This window comes from Anoplopoma fimbria, chromosome 2, assembly GCF_027596085.1.
Source record: "Anoplopoma fimbria isolate UVic2021 breed Golden Eagle Sablefish chromosome 2, Afim_UVic_2022, whole genome shotgun sequence".
In the NCBI taxonomy this organism is placed as follows: Eukaryota; Metazoa; Chordata; class Actinopteri; order Perciformes; family Anoplopomatidae; genus Anoplopoma; species Anoplopoma fimbria.
In genome coordinates, this window is record NC_072450.1 from 32,583,087 (window position 1) to 32,600,755 (window position 17,669).

Here is a 17,669-nt window from a genome sequence, read left to right on the forward strand (position 1 = left end):
CCGAGCGATTACATTACAGCCCGTTCGTTAACTGCAGCGTTCTCCTTCAATACTGGACCAGTATCAAAAACTGCTGAACCACAAGTCCCTTAACACAAAAACTTGGGGAAATAGGGTCCAGCTCTAGAAAAACCAAGTTACCCTTTAAGGCCCCGTAGTATATGTAGGCGTATAGCCTTGGAGTGTTTGTGACCGACTCTTCTTCTTTTGTTGTAAATAGGTAATGTGTCAGAATCAGATCTTGATATCAGTGAGACCTCCTGGACACATGAACACACACCCTGCATGGTGCACCTTTTAGGTGCTTGTGGATTCCCAACTGGACAAATACAAATACCCGGTGACCATATCTTTATTGCCTAAAAATGTGAGTATACAGTATAGACACACCCTTCTTACATTTTATAGATCAAACTGTTAACTATGTACCATCAGAATGCACTATTGTCTTTTTATTAACCAAATGTCCACCAGCAGCTACTGTAGTAACATTAACTCTATAGCTATGCTGGTACACACTTCAAAAATATATGAGAAAAAAAAAAAACCACACTGACTGTGAAATTCATCAGCCAAACCTGCTGGTTACATACCGATTACAGGGATGGCGTCATTACAAGCTTTCAATTCCAAAATGCAATAATCCCTTAACAATTATGATTAATGACGATCACAGTATATTTTATGGTTTACAAAGCAGAGGGATTTGAGATAAATAACTAATCAAACAGGATATGTGAAATGAATAATGCTAACTGATCAACGCCTACTAGAATATGGCAGCAGGTTAAAATTTTTTAAAATAAAAACATCTTATTGAGGGTTAGTGATATTGTCAGCTTGGTTCAGTCGGTCAGTGTGAGCATCAGGGATGTCAGAGGTCAAAGGTCGAACAGACCCAAGTCTCTGACCTTCTTTACCCTCATCCACCAGATGACGGCCCTCTCCTGCCAGGTCTCCAGGTGCAGGAGCTCCCTCCCTGTCCAGTCAGGGGGTTGTAGTCTGAAACACAGAATGCAGACAACGAGGTTCAGAAAATATGTTGGCAAGGGTCAACGCTGAAAACTTCGGACAAATTCAAGGAACAGCAAGAGAATCTGTTGTTTATGACAGAATTATGAACCTGCTACGTGACCAGGATGTGATCAGGGTAACGTCCTGCCTCCTGTATGCTCTGCCCGGGAGCCCAAACCAATTTACAGTAAGTAAGAACACATCCGACACAGACAACCTCCTGTTGTGTCTACATGTGTGAAGGGGAAACTAGTAAACCTTTACAAGAGGACACACACACTAGTGGAGTGCTGTTCTGTCACGATGTAAATGTTTTAATTGTAACATTTTGGTCACCTAAAAATGTATTGTTCCGTGTTCAGTTGTACTTGGCTCCACCCTCTCGTGTCACAAAATGCAGAACTTATGGGTGTCGTCAGGGTGACCCATGTCCACTTCTTGTACACAACTGATTTTAATGGAGGTTCCATTGAGTTACATTATGATGCATTCATGATATGTTTAGTAAAAATGAGTATTGGTCAAAGCTAAATTCTAATCGAATCGTGATGTGTTAAAATGTAATCTTGAAAAATGAAGCTTTGGTGAGAAACTTGAATAAATCCAGTTGTTTGAAGAGAGATGTTTTCACATCAATTTAATATTGATATTTGGGATGAATTATGACCTGATTATCTTCCTAAAGCTAGCTCTAAGCAGCTTATAACATATTAGTTACCAACTACTAATGCCAAGTTTTCTATCAATGAAAATACAATACTTTTATTTCCTAACCATTTGAATTTTGTGTTTTTATGCAAATGAACACAATAGATATCTTTAACAAAGTAAAGGGATATCATTTAGAATTGTTGATGGTTTAAATGACACCGGGACAAATGATTTGGGGTTTTATTGATATTATTACTTGGTGTCATCTGTGCATACATAAGTACATACCTGCACTGCGAAGTGGCTTCTTGTCCGACTTTGGTTTCAACACTGTTGTTGATGAGCTGGCCTCTTCAGTGGTCTGCAGGGATAAGCATTCATCAGACATTACAGTCAGGGACTCAGACCATGACCACACTGATCAGTGTGAATGTGGTTAGCATGTGGTTAACAGCCTTTACAACCTTTGATCAAATCACTGTCTTATACCCAAGTAGTCATCTGAAGCAGAGACGCAGCTCAGTGACACAGTTGTGTGATCAATTATACAAATACACACAAGTGATCTCAGAGAATCAGAGGAGGCCTAATAGATTCCTCAACCCTATGTTCCCTCAGCCCTATGTTCCCTCGGCCCTATGTTCCCTCGGCCCTATGTTCCCTCGGCCCAATGTTCCCTCAGCCCTATGTTCCCTCGGCCCAATGTTCCCTCGGCGGCCCTATGTTCCCTCGGCCCAATGTTCCGGCCCTATGTTCCCTCGGCGGCCCTATGTTCCCTCAGCGGCCCTATGTTCCCTCAGCGGCCCTATGTTCCCTCGGCGGCCCTATGTTCCCTCGGGCGGCCCTATGTTTCTATGTTCCCTCGGCCCAATGTTCCCTCGGCCCTATGTTCCCTCGGCCCTATGTTCCCTCGGCCCTATGTTCCTCTCGGCCCTATGTTCCTCGGCGGCCCTATGTTCCCTCTGCGGCCCTATGTTCCCTCGGCGGCCCTATGTTCCCTCGCCCTATGTTCCCTCGGCCCTATGTTCCCTCTGTTCCCGGCCCTATGTTCCCTCAGCGGCCCTATGTTCTCTCGGCCCTATGTTCCCTCGGCCCTATGTTCCCTCGGCGGCCCTATGTTCCCTCTGCGGCCCTATGTTCCCTCGGCGGCCCTATGTTCCCTCGGCGGCCCTATGTTCCTCGGCGGCCCTATGTTCCTCGGCGGCCCTATGTTCCCTCGGCGGCCCTATGTTCCCTCGGCGGCCCTATGTTCCCTCGGCCTTTGTTCCCCCGACCCGGCCCTATGTTCTCTCGGCCCTTTGTTCCCCCGACCCTATGTTCCCCTATGTTCCCTCTGCCCTTTGTTCCCCCGACCCTATGTTCCCTCTGCCCTATGTTCTCTCGGCCCTTTGTTCCCCCGACCCTATGTTCCCTCTGCCCTATGTTCGGCCTCTGGCCCTATGTTGCCCCTCGGCCCTTTGTTCCCTCGGCCCTATGTTCCCTCGGCCCTTTGTTCCCTCGACCCTATGTTCAATTCAATTCAATTCAGTTTATTTAGTATAGCCCAAAATCACAAATTTGCATCAGAGGGCTTTACAATCTGTACACATGCGTGCATCCTCTGTCTTCGGCCCTTTGTACCCTAGGCCCTATGTTCCCTCGGCCCTTTGTTCCCTCGGCCCTATGTTCCCTCGGCCCTTTGTAATAATAATAAAAATAATCTATACAGTTAGAAGGGTTAGTCAATTAAAATGTGTCCACAGTAGTGAGCAAGGCCTCAGATTAAAGGATCTGTACTAAAAAAAAAAGAAAAAACTCACCTGAGAAGGTTTTGGGGTTCCTTTGTAACTTCTTCCCTGTTGCATACTGTCCCATATCTCTATTTTCTGCCTCCTCTTCTCTTCTTCTTGCTGTTCACAGAAAACATCACATTCAGTTGGTCTGACATCACCTCTCCCTCAAACACTTCATTTTTTATTTCGCTACTGCACCTGTCTTTGTTTCTCTCTGAAGATGTCAGCTTTGGCATTGAGCTCCTCTTGCATCTTTATGCGAGCTGCTTCCATGGCTTCTTGTCTTTTTGCCACTAACGCGACATCTTTTTGAAAAAGCAGTAGAAATCATGACATTTAGCCTTCGCTAATAAGTAGTGTGACCATTATCTTAAAGAACAGCTAACAGACAGAGAATGAATCAACATCATTTGGGATAATTTATAATAATTCATCAAGAGTTATCTATGCAGTTTGAGCTTCTCCAGTGTGAGGGTTTTTACATCATGGTAAATAGAATAGCTTTGGGTTTTGAAGGGCTGCTTGGACAAAATTCACCTTAGACTCTTGGAAACTTCTCACTGTTTTGTGACTAATACAGTGTTTACATTTGTCTTTTCAATGTGACTTTTATGATCAGATGCATCAGGTTGTAACTCTGCTGTGTCCAAATGTGTCCACCCTTGACACTTCAATGCGACCAGGGCAATTTAATTTCTCATAAATTCTTCATAATAAAATTCCCTTATTATTTTGTTATTTAAAAGCAGCAAAATCAGGAAACGTGGTGTTTTCACCAGCAGTAAGTTAACAGGACTCAGAGAGCAGGTCTCAGCTGGGCTCCAGTCTGGTTCTCAGAGCGTACAGACCTGACAGTTAATGTGTCCTGGTGTGACGGGATGATACAAGTTACATTGAAAAGACAAGTGCAACCACAGCCACGGAGACAGCTGTGATCTGAGTCTAGTCATTGATGAAATGTTGTTGAAAAGCAGTCTTTTGTAAACATTCACAATCAAGAGTTGAGTTCTGTTTGGACCCCTGCATTTTTTCTTGCTTTTACTTAAATGTCAAATATATCACCACATATATTTTAAAATGATCGAGACAAAAAAAAAAAAAAGAGAACAATAAATAATAAAAGAGGCAGAAGGTGAACTTAAACAGTGGGAAACGGATGTTTTGATAAATGAGTTCATTTAGTTGGCTGTAAAGTAGAACAGACTTTTCTGTTGAGTGTAAGTCAGACATTTGACAGTCTTTACCAAAGCATTGCCTTTTTTCATTTTGGTGGCAGCAAAGAACTTGTTGATGGATTGATTTACATTTAACAACAAAAGTTAAATGTTTGGAGTTAGTGCGGGCCTTTTGCAGGACAAATGGAGTGTTGAGACGTTCAGTAACAACGTATGTGGCGATTGCTTTTACATTTTAAAGAGGCACTGGCTAGCTCACTGCCTCCATGGAGACGTTGCATCAAAACATAGACCCAACTAATCGTTGAACAAAGTGGTTGCTTACTATTCTTATGATTGATTTAATTGATTTAATTGATTCGTTGTTCCGGCCCTAGACTGGAACCCCGACAGTTAACAGATGCACTCATCAGATGAAATCACTGAGCTTTTTACTGAACTATTATACGAAAGTGTGACACAATAGACTTGACGATATGTGATCGTGTGTGCTGCCATTGACTCATACTCTGGGCCTTACGGACTGGGCCTGGTCCTGGGTGTTTTGGAGGTGCTGGTGCTGACCTTGCGGTGTTTGTTGGGCTGAGCTGCTGGAGCTCTGGCTGGATCTCCTCCTGCTCAGGTACTGGATGAGCAGGTAGACCAGAACAGTCACCACCAGGAGGTACCATCCATACTGGGACAGGAGCTCTCCCACTGTTGGAGGCAGGAAACAGCTTTATTTGCAATATCGGGAGGCATGAATAGAACTTAAAATTAGAGATTAATAACCCAGATTGTGTCAATAAAAGATGGTGACAAGAGGGAAGATTTGTTAAGTAACGAGAAAGCTAGGTAATGACAGTTGTTGTGTAAATAAAAGGAGGAGGACTTCCGGGTCCTTGTAGGATATTCAGCCATGAGGATGATCATGTTTATCATGCCACACGTATCGTCTAAGAGACTTGGCATTCAAACCAGCAGTGTGGGTGAGTATCACTGGATGTGTGGAGACTGCAGTGAGCAGCAGTGGGTTCTCCCGTCGCGTTACCCGTCAGGCTCAGGGAACCCAGGTCCTGGTTCCTGAGGCGCGTCTTCTCCACCCGGTAAGGGTTGTCGTCGTCATCGACGTCAGTGATCTCCACGTCGTCCATCAGAGGCGACCAGTAGCGCTGTGTGAAGAGGGGACGTGAAGCGATGTCCCAGTGACCGGTACTGAGTTTACACGTCGCGCTGGGAACTCTTCCCCACGGCGGCCATGTTTGCTAACGCTGGCTAACGCTAGCTGCGCACGTAGAGCAGTCAGGGTGACGTGGCGGCGTCGTGATGCGTTCCAGGACCGCGGGAAACCACACGACTGTTCAGACCACACACACACACACACACACACTATGACGGTATAGTGTGTTATTTCACAACGTGCATAGATGTAATATTGGGCTTCACTTAACTTTAAAAAGGAGAGAAAACAATGGCCACTTATAGTGACTTATAACCAGCTTGTAATGAATCATAACAGTGATAATAATGCATTATAAATAAAGTATAGTATCATTTATTACATTGAGAGTACACTGTATCGGAAATTATAATACATTATCTTTAAAAAAAATTAAAAAAAAAATAAAAAGTCAGCAAGTGACCAGCAGTTAAGCATCATGATACTGGACCTTATAACTCCTTATAAAATGCTTTGTGTTATGACTGAATGTTTATAACTAATAGTGCTGTTAGATAACACATTATATATAAAATATATATTTTTATATATATATAAAAAAATATATAAATAAAAAATATATATATGTAAATAACATATATATACATTTTATATATATATATATAAAAAAAAATATATATATGGGTGTCATAGAAAGTCTTACCAATGACTTATTAATAATAATAATAATAATTAAGCCTTTATTAGTCCCACAATGGGGAAATTATTTCTCTGCATTTAACCCATCCCGGAGGAGCAGTGGGCTGCAATGAAGCACCCGGGGAGCAACTTGGGGTTAGGTGTCTCGCTCAAGGACACCTCGGCATGTTGCCGGTAGAGGGGTTTGAACCACCAACCTTGTGGTTACGGGACAAGCGCTCTACCTCATGTGCCACAGCCGCCCCATTACACTATGCATTCAACATTTCTTCCATTAATAATAGTATACATGTTTACATGGGCCTGTCTGTCTCTGTGCAAACGCATCCAGCTGATGGAGCTCCATCTAGGCATACGGAAACTGTAAATGCATCTACAAAGTAAACAACTGTGGAAACAGATTTAATTTTTTTAATGAAGAAAAAAAAAATAAAGCAATAGATTACAAATGTGTTTTCAGTTTGACAGTAAAAGGATCTTTATCTGCTGACAATAAAACAATTAAAAAAAAGAAAAAAACAAGACTGTAATTTAATGTTGTAAGACAATTAAGCACGACAACTTCCAAGGGAGTGAATACATTTTACAGGCTCTGTACCAGCAAGGACACAAAACAGAATGATGCCATTTGGCTGCATTTTGGGAAATGTAGGATCCAGTGATCTATGGAGCATTCCCCCCCATTAGTCACCAAGTCAGGATATCCAAGCTTTAAGCTTTAAGCATTTTGAGTGCTACCATTTCTTATTTATCTCTTTGGAGCGCACAACTGTATGGAAGGGCAATGCCGTCCACAAACATAGGACATTATCAGATACATAAAGATGACCAATGTCAGCTGACTGTTCATAAGAATCTGGGCAGAGGAACATTAGAAATCAGTTTAATGTACAAAGTTTTACAAAACAAAAACCCTGGTAGAATTATGTCCAACTCAAAATAACAGAATAAAAAAAACATTTTTTTTCCAAACATTCAGGAGCCATTAACATGTGGCTCCTGTTCCATGTCTTCATCCTCCTCTTGATCACCCTCATTAATTTCCTCTCCAGAACCTCCCTCCATATGCGCAGCGTCACCCTCCTCCCCTTCTTCCTCCTCCTCCTCCTCCTCCTCCTCCTCCTCTTCCATCCCAGCTGGACCTGATTTAATAAATGAACATATACATCAATCCATTAGTCTCAAAAAAAAAAAAAAAAAAAAAAAAAAAAAAACACAATGGTACCAGAGGAAAAAAAATAAAATAATGAAATTCATATGAGGGTAAAGCTGGCGTTGTTACGTATATTTTCATCATTTGTGGAGGTGAATGAGACACAGCCAATTTCATTGAACAGCAGGCCAATCAGAACACTGTTAGGAAGACCCAGGAACATATAAAGTTCCTCATAAAGTGGTTAACTGAAGTGAAGCAGGAGAAAAGGATGCCAGAAAATACCCCCCTAGACAAATTCCTCGCCATGTTCGTTCTCTCAGTCAGAAAAACCAACGGAGAAAATATGAACCCGATTCCCTGGTTTCAAAGTTCAACAGCATTGGAAGACACCTCAGGGTAACAGCCAAAATCAACATAAACGATGAATCATTCTCAGTCGTGAAGCTCTCTCAAAATAATATATATATATATATATATATATATATTTTTTTTTTTTAAATTTATTTATTTATTGTGTTTTACCACTGGTTTTATACGACGTATGGTGACCTTGAGTGCCATGAAAGGCGCAACCAAATAAAATGTATTATTATTAAAATACATAATTAAAATTACTTTTACTTTAAATCAAGCAAATATTTTAAGAAAAATGCAATGATAAATTCCCTATTCATTTTAAATTAGGTTTGTGTGTTTCACTCTAGATGACAATAACCAATTAAAAGGATAACATTTAGATCTGATGATAGTTTACCCTGACTTTGGGGTGGTAGGAATCATTTTCTGGGACAGTGGTGAAAGAAAAAAAAGAAACCTTGCTGTAAATTATAGTTCTTAATTATAGTATAATTCAGAATCTGCAGGTTAGATTTAGAAACAATTAAAATTTGCATTTTTAAAAAGGTGACCAAGAACTTTTCTGAAACAGCTGATTACTGTAGCTTTCAGAAAACATGAATCAAACATCTGCTGGGAACCGTTTTCAGTGGCGGATTAATAGCAGTCGGTGCTCAAGTAAGTATTTCTGCCAGTAGTATTTGTGTGTCAGGTTTTTAATAGGTTTTTTTAATAGTTAATAGTTTTTGGACAACAATGCTGTTATGGCACAGAGGAAGAAGATTTATCAGGCCTTGCATATTAATATAATATTATGTAATATTGCTGCCTTAGTGCACATTTTTGTCACAACTCCAAACAACGCAACGTGAGGAAATCTGGTCAAATGTGTTAATACAAATCAAAAAGGCATATGTCAGCGTAAGAAGTCTACCAGTTTGAACATTATTAACAGAGTTCTGGTACAATGTTTGATCAGCACTGACCTTGTCTCAGATCTCGTCCTGGGATCTGACCAGCCTGCAGCATCCCTTTCAACCTCTCCACCTCTGCCAACGATGAAGCGTTAGCGATGGCGTTCTGAAACGCAAACAGACTCGTGTAAATCTCAGCTGATATGGTCGGACTAAGAATTATAAATATGCGAGTGATCATTTTACATTTAACAAGCTAGAGATCAGAATTTTCCCTCTAGGTTATTTTATAAGGTCATAGATCAGTGGTGCTTTATCTCCACGGTTGTTGTGTGACCATTACGTCATCAATTTGATCGTATGACAATTGGAACCTGCTTTCAAGGTACATACGACCACCAAAAAGTTGAAAAGTATACAATCTTAACTTTAAAAACAGCAGTTTGATCTCTCAAGGTTCCCTTACTGGCTTTTCTGGAGTTCTCAACCTCATCTCACTGTTTTTAAATCAGAAGGTGGTGGCATCAGGCGATCAGGTTCATTTATCGTCATTCTACAATAACAGGCTGCATGAAGAAATGCAGCTGTAATCCCTTATGCTACATAAGTAACAGAACAAAACCGATTTATATGGTGGAAGATGAATTAAGGAGTCGAACAGCCTGAAGTCTGGCGTTTCTGTACCTTGAACAGGCGGCAGCAAGGGTGAACAGTACGTGTAACCACAAATCATGGTAAGAGCATAAGGGACTGACTTCAAACAAAAAAAAAAGCTGCCAAGAACTACATCATCAGGAAGAGTGGGAGAAATGTGTCTAGCTACGTGTGCCGCAAGCTTTTTGTCCAAATCTTTCAATCAAGTTTTAGGATAAATATATTTCTGTAAGTTGCGCTAAAGCATTTTGACAGTTTGACACCACTGTTGGTGGAAAGAGGATAAATCAGAAAGCTATGCAGCATTATGCGTGCAAGTGCCTTAGCAACTACAGTACCTTGCCGACACACGGCTAACATTGGCTTGCTAACAGCTGACTCGTCCCTTCCCATCATTTTAGTTTAGGGTGCTAAAATAATCCTTTCAAATGCTGAAATCTGTCGTTTTTAAGCCAGCCAACAGCATTTTGTTAGTGTCTCAGCCTTTGCGTGTTGTGTCGCGGATCGTTTTCCCCTCCGGTGGGCGTGGCTTTAAGAGCACGTCAACATCGCCCATGCAAGAGTAACAATAATGTTCTGTTCTGTCCTGAGCCATGCACAAACCATGCCAGTGGGTAATGCTTCAAGTCATATGCTTTCTATTGCGCCGCTGTAAAAGTTAGTTAGGCAACATGTCAAATACAGCTACCGGTTCCATTCAGTTAACTCCACCCTCTGAGGAAGACTCAAACGGGATTGAAAACTCCAGGAAAATTATTGTGAAGGAACTTCCAAGTTAATAATAGCATTTCATGTCTGTTTTTATGTTAAATGCCAAACATCACGTTGCACATTTTTTTCAACGACGGAATGATAGAAAGTCAAAAAGTCAACCTTGATAGCTTCCACATCTGCTTGAGACGGGCCCGTCCTCTTCTTCTCAAGCTGGGCTGCTACTCCAGGAGTGAATCTAAAAAAAGAAAACACCTCGTTAAGACACCATGAACACGCACAGGCTTCTCAGACCTCTCAACCAATGTAGCGATCTCATGTATAGTATCTTTTCTTGGGTCATATAAACTGATACATCGTCCGCAGACAGCAGTCCTGAGCAACACTGTGGGAAACATTTCTGACTTCAGGTTTAACGGTAGAGTTAAGGCCCACTTATAGGTCATCTTCTTCACTATGGAAGATATGAATTTGCTCGGTAGGTGATAATCTTTTGGTCTTGATCAGAGTGTTTGAGGATTTTTTTATTTTTTTTTTTGCATTTTGAAATACTCTGAAATCCGTTTAAACGGGTTTAAATATCTGGGGAATTTTGTCATGAATTACTGCATTTAGTTAAAAGAAGAAAATGTACTTTTTGTTTATCACTGTGTATTTTGATGTACACAGATATTTTGTACACGACTAGTGTTGGCAGTGTTTCTTTTTTTAGTTTATATTCAACCCGTTCCATCAGCCAGGATCCAGTGATTCTGAGGAGCTGCTGTCTAACATAGACTTTCATCTTACGTTTTTGTTCGCCTGGCAATATCCTTTGCAAGTTGAGCACCTCGTTTGCCCTTGAACATTTTCTCTGCCTCCTGCCGTTCCTATGACAATATCACACAGTTAAAGTGAAAACCGTCATGAAGTACAGACTGAGCTTCATCCCCGGCAATGCACAATTCACCAGATCTTCTAAAAAAGATGTTCAACAGGTTAGAAGAGTTCAACACATTATTTATTTTTAATAATCACTGGAATGCTTAAAAAGGGTAAAGTTACTACTAGTCTTTTAGCTTCCATCATCAGTACATTAGAACCACGACTCACACCAGGCCTTGAAATACTCAACAGGTTCCCTGAAGACTGTCGGACCCGTATCTCGCATGCCTGCTCGATGTTCTTACCTTGAGCTTTACCTTCTGGAAGTCAAGCACACGGATCTGGGGGATTTTGCTGATGACATAGAGCCGGTAATGCTTCTTGTTTGTCACTGGATTCCTTAACAAGCTGGAAATTCAGTGATTACAAACACGTATGATCACAATTCAGCGGTGCACATGACAGTTCAACAGCCAAATTATTTTTGAAGATTGATCAATCTCCACTTGTTATGCTACAGATAAGAGGATTTTCCAGAACATCGTTGTCAAAAGTAACTGGGGAGAACTGATACTTTTGTGGCAAGTAATGCCGCAATACTTAAATGGTGTTTTTATTTTATATTATACAGTACCACGGGTACAGGATCAGCGGTCGAGACTAATGGTGCCCCGTCGTCCCAGGGACAATAGTAAATTTCCCTGATAATGCTATACTGTGGACAACAATTCCCTGTTGAAATGTGTCGGGAGATGAGCTGGTTAACGTCAGCTGTCAGCAGTTGGTGGGCAGCAAAGTCCTGCTATTCTAAATAATGGAGCCAACAGTTAATGTATGGAGGTCGCAGTCATTACATTATAATGCGTTCAAGCTCTATTCAGTTAAAATGAGTGTCGGGTGAGGGTAAATAATAAAATGATGATGATTTGTTCAAACTTAATCTTGAACAATTTAGTTTCTGGCTAGATTTTGAGGCAGATCCTCATGTTTCAATTATGAATTCACAAAAGGTGTATGCAAACAGTAATATACGAGTATATATATATATATATAGATATATATATATATATATAAAAAACAAGTCGAAAATTGTGCACTTCTAAGCACAGCTCGCTTTCAAAAAAGGCGTGTGATTCCAGGGATACGCCACTGCAGTATTAAGAGTTCGCTCAAGACTTCCCCGGATTCATATATTGATCATACCTGAGAAGGGTCAATGTCTTCACTGTGGCCAGCGGGTCCAAGTCACCCTACGCATGAAAAGAAGAATTATTCAGAAAAACATACTGATGGTATTTTACCACTTATGAGGTCACATTAAACTATAAAATTTTGCAGCAGATCTTTTTAAATTTTTGCTGGTGCTGGCAGAGAGAGATGAACAGTCAACTCTAGTCTGTTTGGAGGCTGCAGTGTATTGTACTCTAGTTCCTGAAATTTAATCCAGTGTTGGGAAAAAAAAAAACTAGAAAAGTGATAAACTTTTTATAGTGATCGACAATAAAAAGACAGTAATATTCACAGAGGTAAGAATTATAGAGGGGCTGTTGTAGTTTTGCGTCAAACTGTAGAAGAATATTTATTCCTCTGATATTTCAGTGTGAATAACCATTTTGATCATATCGTCGAAAAATGTATAACGGGTTGAGATGGTTCTGTTGCACCGCCTGCTGCTTTAACGTACTCACCAGCTCCTGAATGTTGTTGTTTGTGAGAACCAGCTCCGTCAGACCCTGCAGGGAGTGCTCCAGATTCTCACCTATGCGACTGGAGAAACATTTAAGACGGTTACAAGAAAGTTCCAGCTCCTCCTGGGGAACCCCCGAGGCGTTCCCAGGCCAGACGAGATATGTAATCCCTCCAGCGTGTTCTGGGTCTACCCCGGGGCCTCTTACCAGTTGGATGTACCCAGAAAACCTCTAAAGGGAGGCGTCCAGGGGGCATCCTGATCAGATGCCCGAACCACCTCAGCTGGCCCCTTTTCGACGCGAAGGAGCAGCGGCTCTACTCCGAGCGCCTCGCCCCATCTCTAAGGCCGAGCCCAGCCACCCTACGAAGGAAGCTCATTTCGACCGCTTGTATCCGCGGTTTCATTCTTTCGGTCACTACCCAGAGCACATCACAGGACTGGTAAATCGAGAACTTTGCCTCACGGCTCGGCTCCTTCTTCACCACAAAAGAATTGTGGAGTCGGACAACTTCAGCAGTTTGCACCATGATGTACTGGTAGGTGAGCAATACTCCCATTATTTCATCCAGTCACATCAGAAGGTTTGAAACAGTCAACACAAGTCTATTACACGTCATATGTATGAAGGCAGACAATTGTCAGGATAGAAAGCCTGGCTAGTAAAGGTCCACTTACACAGACAACGGGCATCCAACTAAGATGTATGACTCAAGGTTGGCCGTTTTTCACCATTGTACAGTACCACAGAGCTGACTAAATTCAATTACAGCAAAGTGTTTTTTATTGTCCGTAGGAGACTTTAAATTGGAGGATAATATCAAACAGGTAAAGTACCAGTTAAAAGTTTGGACACACCTTCTCATTCAATGGTTTTTCTTTATTTTTTTCTTTTCTACATTGTCGATTAATATTGAAGACATCCAAACTATGAAGGAACACATATGGAATTATGTGGTAAACAAACAAATGCTCAAACAAACCAGAAAATGTTTTATATTTTAGATTCTTCAAAGTAGTTGAATGAGAAGGTGTCCAAACTTTTGACTGGTACTGTCTGGGGAGCTGGGATTAAAGGAAATTGTGAATAAACAGGAAAATGTTTGTTTATGTGAAAGTCAAAAACAAAAAAGGAGTGGATCTAGTCCACGTTGCCTTTGTCTAGGTTAAAAGAAGTAATAAAGTTTGCTGTCTATATGCGGACTACTGAGCCTCAGTGTCGTTTTATAAATATGACCTGATTGGTTGATGCCTTGATTTGAAGTGCAACAGCTAAAAAATAATAATAATAATAAAAAAAAAACGTGCCCTCTCACTGCGTAATAATTAATTGCAATTACATATTTTTGGGGAATTGGGACACATCTTCAGATTTTTATGTATAGTGTTCATCTTTGACTTACCAAATCCTGTTGTTGTTCATTAGCAATGTTTTCAGCCTTTTGAGCAGAAAAGGAAAGACCTCATTATCAGAGAAGTCAATAGTGTCCAGTTTTCGGACCTCATTATCAGAGAAGTCAATAGTGTCAAACTGGTCCAAAGTAGCTCCTAGGTTTTCAAGCACTGGAATTTTATAACCTGTGAGGTTAGGGGAAAAAAAACAGAGAACATTAAAGTTGAGGAGGAACTCGTTCGCACTGCTTGAGAAATCATACCTTTTTGTCTCCAAAGATCAGTGTGATGAGCATGGCAACGACAGCGTGAACACTATGAGCCGTCTGTTTGAGTTTTTAATAAAAATTATATAAAAATAGTACAACAGTTTATGCTCAATAACTATACAAACGTGACACAAGACACTATGGTTCTTTCTTCTATTAAAAAAAAAAAAAGGTAGAGAATATAAATATATTTTGTCATGAATAAAACATTTCTAACAGTCACTTCCTTTTTCTTTTTTTTTTGCAAAGTGAAGGTTACAGCTACAGTACTGCTTTGCGTTGTCAACTACTATGGATAGTGGTACTGCAAGTTTCTTTTTCCCCCCCAAATGGGGATGCTTTGTATGTAACAGGTTAGAATGATAGTATGGAATGTACAGTATGGAAGCGGGACGTCCATGAAGTGAATGTGCGTGATGCGAGGAGCCATAATGACGTCTCGCCTGGGAACTAGATTTACAAAAGCTTTTCAAAAATGTCATTGATGTCAATAGATTCTTCCATGCTGGAGCCAAACAGCTGACACACCAATAAGAAAAATGTGTGCATTCTATGCTCCACGAGACTATTGTTACTGCATGTGTTTTCTGTAAGGACTATAACCAAACTGATTTTTTTTTTAAACTGCCAATATAATAAAAGCTTTTGTCTTTGGATCAAACAATGTATTTGTGCATTATATTCTGCATTATATTTTTGGTCTATAGTGTGAAGAAGAAAGAAAACTTCAAATCAAAATTAGATAGGCACAAACTCTATTGGGTGCATCTGAGCACAAAAATCTTTTTCTAAACACATTGATAGAGAAAACATATTGCTAAATGAATAAAAAAAAACCTGGCAAATGTTACCCTAATGTATGGCTTAAATGCTACTTATTAGTATTATAAAACCCTCATGACTCTAAAACTTTAATAAACTATAAGCTTCAGATAAGTCATCACTGATAAACCAAACAAATAGCGTATATATATATATATATATATATGACATATATTACTTTTTAAAACTATAAATATATATATATATAACTATAAATATAAATATATATATAACTATATAATATATATATAACTATAAATATAACTATATATAAAACTATAACTATATATATATAACTATAAATATATATATATAACTATATATAACTATAAATATATATATATACTATATATATATATATATATATATATATATATATAAATATATATATATAATATAATATATATATATATATATAATATATATATATATATATATAACTATAACTATATATATATATATATAACTATAAATATATATATATAAATATATATATATATATAATATATATATATATAACTATAACTATATATATATATATATAGTTTTTAAAGTAATACATGTCGTGGTAGTTGACGCTCTCGCTCCCACGAGATCTCCGCAGATCTCGGCGGGCTGAATAGAACTCGCGAGATCTCCGCTAACAAACTACGCTACCTTCAGCCCGCCAGTTCTGCGACACGGACAACGTTGATTAAAAAAAACCCACAAAACACAAAACACGTGGTGGTTCCCTTGTGTCCATTGACTCCAGAGGTAACCTGTGCTGGCCTACACGTGTCGGAGGGAACACCATCCGCTCTCGTTCTTCTCCTTCACGTACTCAGTGGACTCACCTCGCAGGTCCAGCTCTCTGTCTCTCACCGGGTTGGTGTACTGAGCAGCTTGCTCTATCAGCTCCGCGGATAACTTCACCATGTTGAATACAGACGATACAAAACCAACCAGGTCCGCTGCAGGACGTCCTCTTTAAGGCGTGCGACGCTGTAAACACGCTGCCTCCCGGAACAAAGGAGAGAGATATATGTATATATGTACATGTATGTGGTCACAGCGCCCCCAGCGGCCGGAGGACACTCCTGCTGCATGATAACGTCACACTCCAATACAGTCACCTGACAAATACACAATGTGTTCATATTTTTTGATCATAATAAGGAATATTTTAGTTGGGTAAGATGTATTATATGTCATACATACATACATACATACATACATACATACATACATACATACATACATACATACATACATGCACACATACATACATACATACATACATACATACATACATACATACATACATACATACATACATACATACATACATACATACATACATACATACATACACATACATACATACATACATACATACACACATACATACATATACATACACATACATACATACACATGCATACATACATACACATGCATACATACATACATACATACACATACATACACACATACATACATACACACATACATACATACATACATACATACACATACATACATACATACATACATACATACATACATACATACATACATACATACATACATACATACATACATACATACATACATACATACATACACATACATACATACATACATACATACATACATACATACATACATACATACATACATACATACATACATACATACATACATACATACATACATACATACATACATACATACATACATACATACATACATACATACATACATACATACATACATACATACACACATACATACATACATACATACATACATACATACATACATACATACACACATACATACATACATACATACATACATACATACATGAAATACTTTGAAGAATCTAAAATATAAAACATACATACATACATACATACATACATACATACATCTACAACATAAAATAAAAATAAAGAAAAAACATTGAATACATGACATACATTACATACATACATACATACATATTATATGTTCATGCATACATACATACATACATACATACATACATACATACATACATACATACATACATACATACATACATACACACACACATACATACATACATACATACACATACATACATACATACATACATACATACATACATACATACATACATACATACAGTACCAGTCAAAAGTTTGGACACACCTTCTCATTCAAATATTTTGAAGAATCTAAAATATAAAACATATTCTGGTTTGTTGAGCATTTGTTTGTTTACCACATAATTCCATATGTGTTCCTTCATAGTTTGGATGTCTTCAATATTAATGTACAATGTAGAAAAAAATAAAAATAAAAATAAAGAAAAAACATTGAATGAGAAGGTGTGTCCAAACTTTTGACTGGTACTGTATTTTGATC

General features: G+C 39.1%; 2 protein-coding genes across 2 annotated transcripts; both read right to left on the reverse strand.

The window, feature by feature from the left end:
- Window positions 1–336: 336 nt before the first annotated feature.
- Window positions 337–5,895, reverse strand: selenos (selenoprotein S). The gene is made up of 6 exons (XM_054618299.1): window positions 5,643–5,895; window positions 5,177–5,308; window positions 3,636–3,742; window positions 3,465–3,554; window positions 1,954–2,026; window positions 337–1,002 (listed from the first exon to the last, which is right to left on the reverse strand). The coding sequence occupies exons 1-6, from the start codon at window positions 5,743–5,745 to the stop codon at window positions 923–925; spliced, it is 585 nt and encodes a 194-aa protein (XP_054474274.1). The 5' UTR covers window positions 5,746–5,895; the 3' UTR covers window positions 337–922.
- Window positions 5,896–6,872: 977 nt separating this feature from the next.
- Window positions 6,873–16,296, reverse strand: snrpa1 (small nuclear ribonucleoprotein polypeptide A'). Its single transcript, XM_054618248.1, has 9 exons — window positions 16,112–16,296; window positions 14,196–14,370; window positions 12,794–12,872; window positions 12,309–12,355; window positions 11,411–11,513; window positions 11,031–11,110; window positions 10,404–10,479; window positions 8,949–9,042; window positions 6,873–7,612 (listed from the first exon to the last, which is right to left on the reverse strand). The coding sequence occupies exons 1-9, from the start codon at window positions 16,191–16,193 to the stop codon at window positions 7,446–7,448; spliced, it is 903 nt and encodes a 300-aa protein (XP_054474223.1). The 5' UTR covers window positions 16,194–16,296; the 3' UTR covers window positions 6,873–7,445.
- Window positions 16,297–17,669: the final 1,373 nt, after the last annotated feature.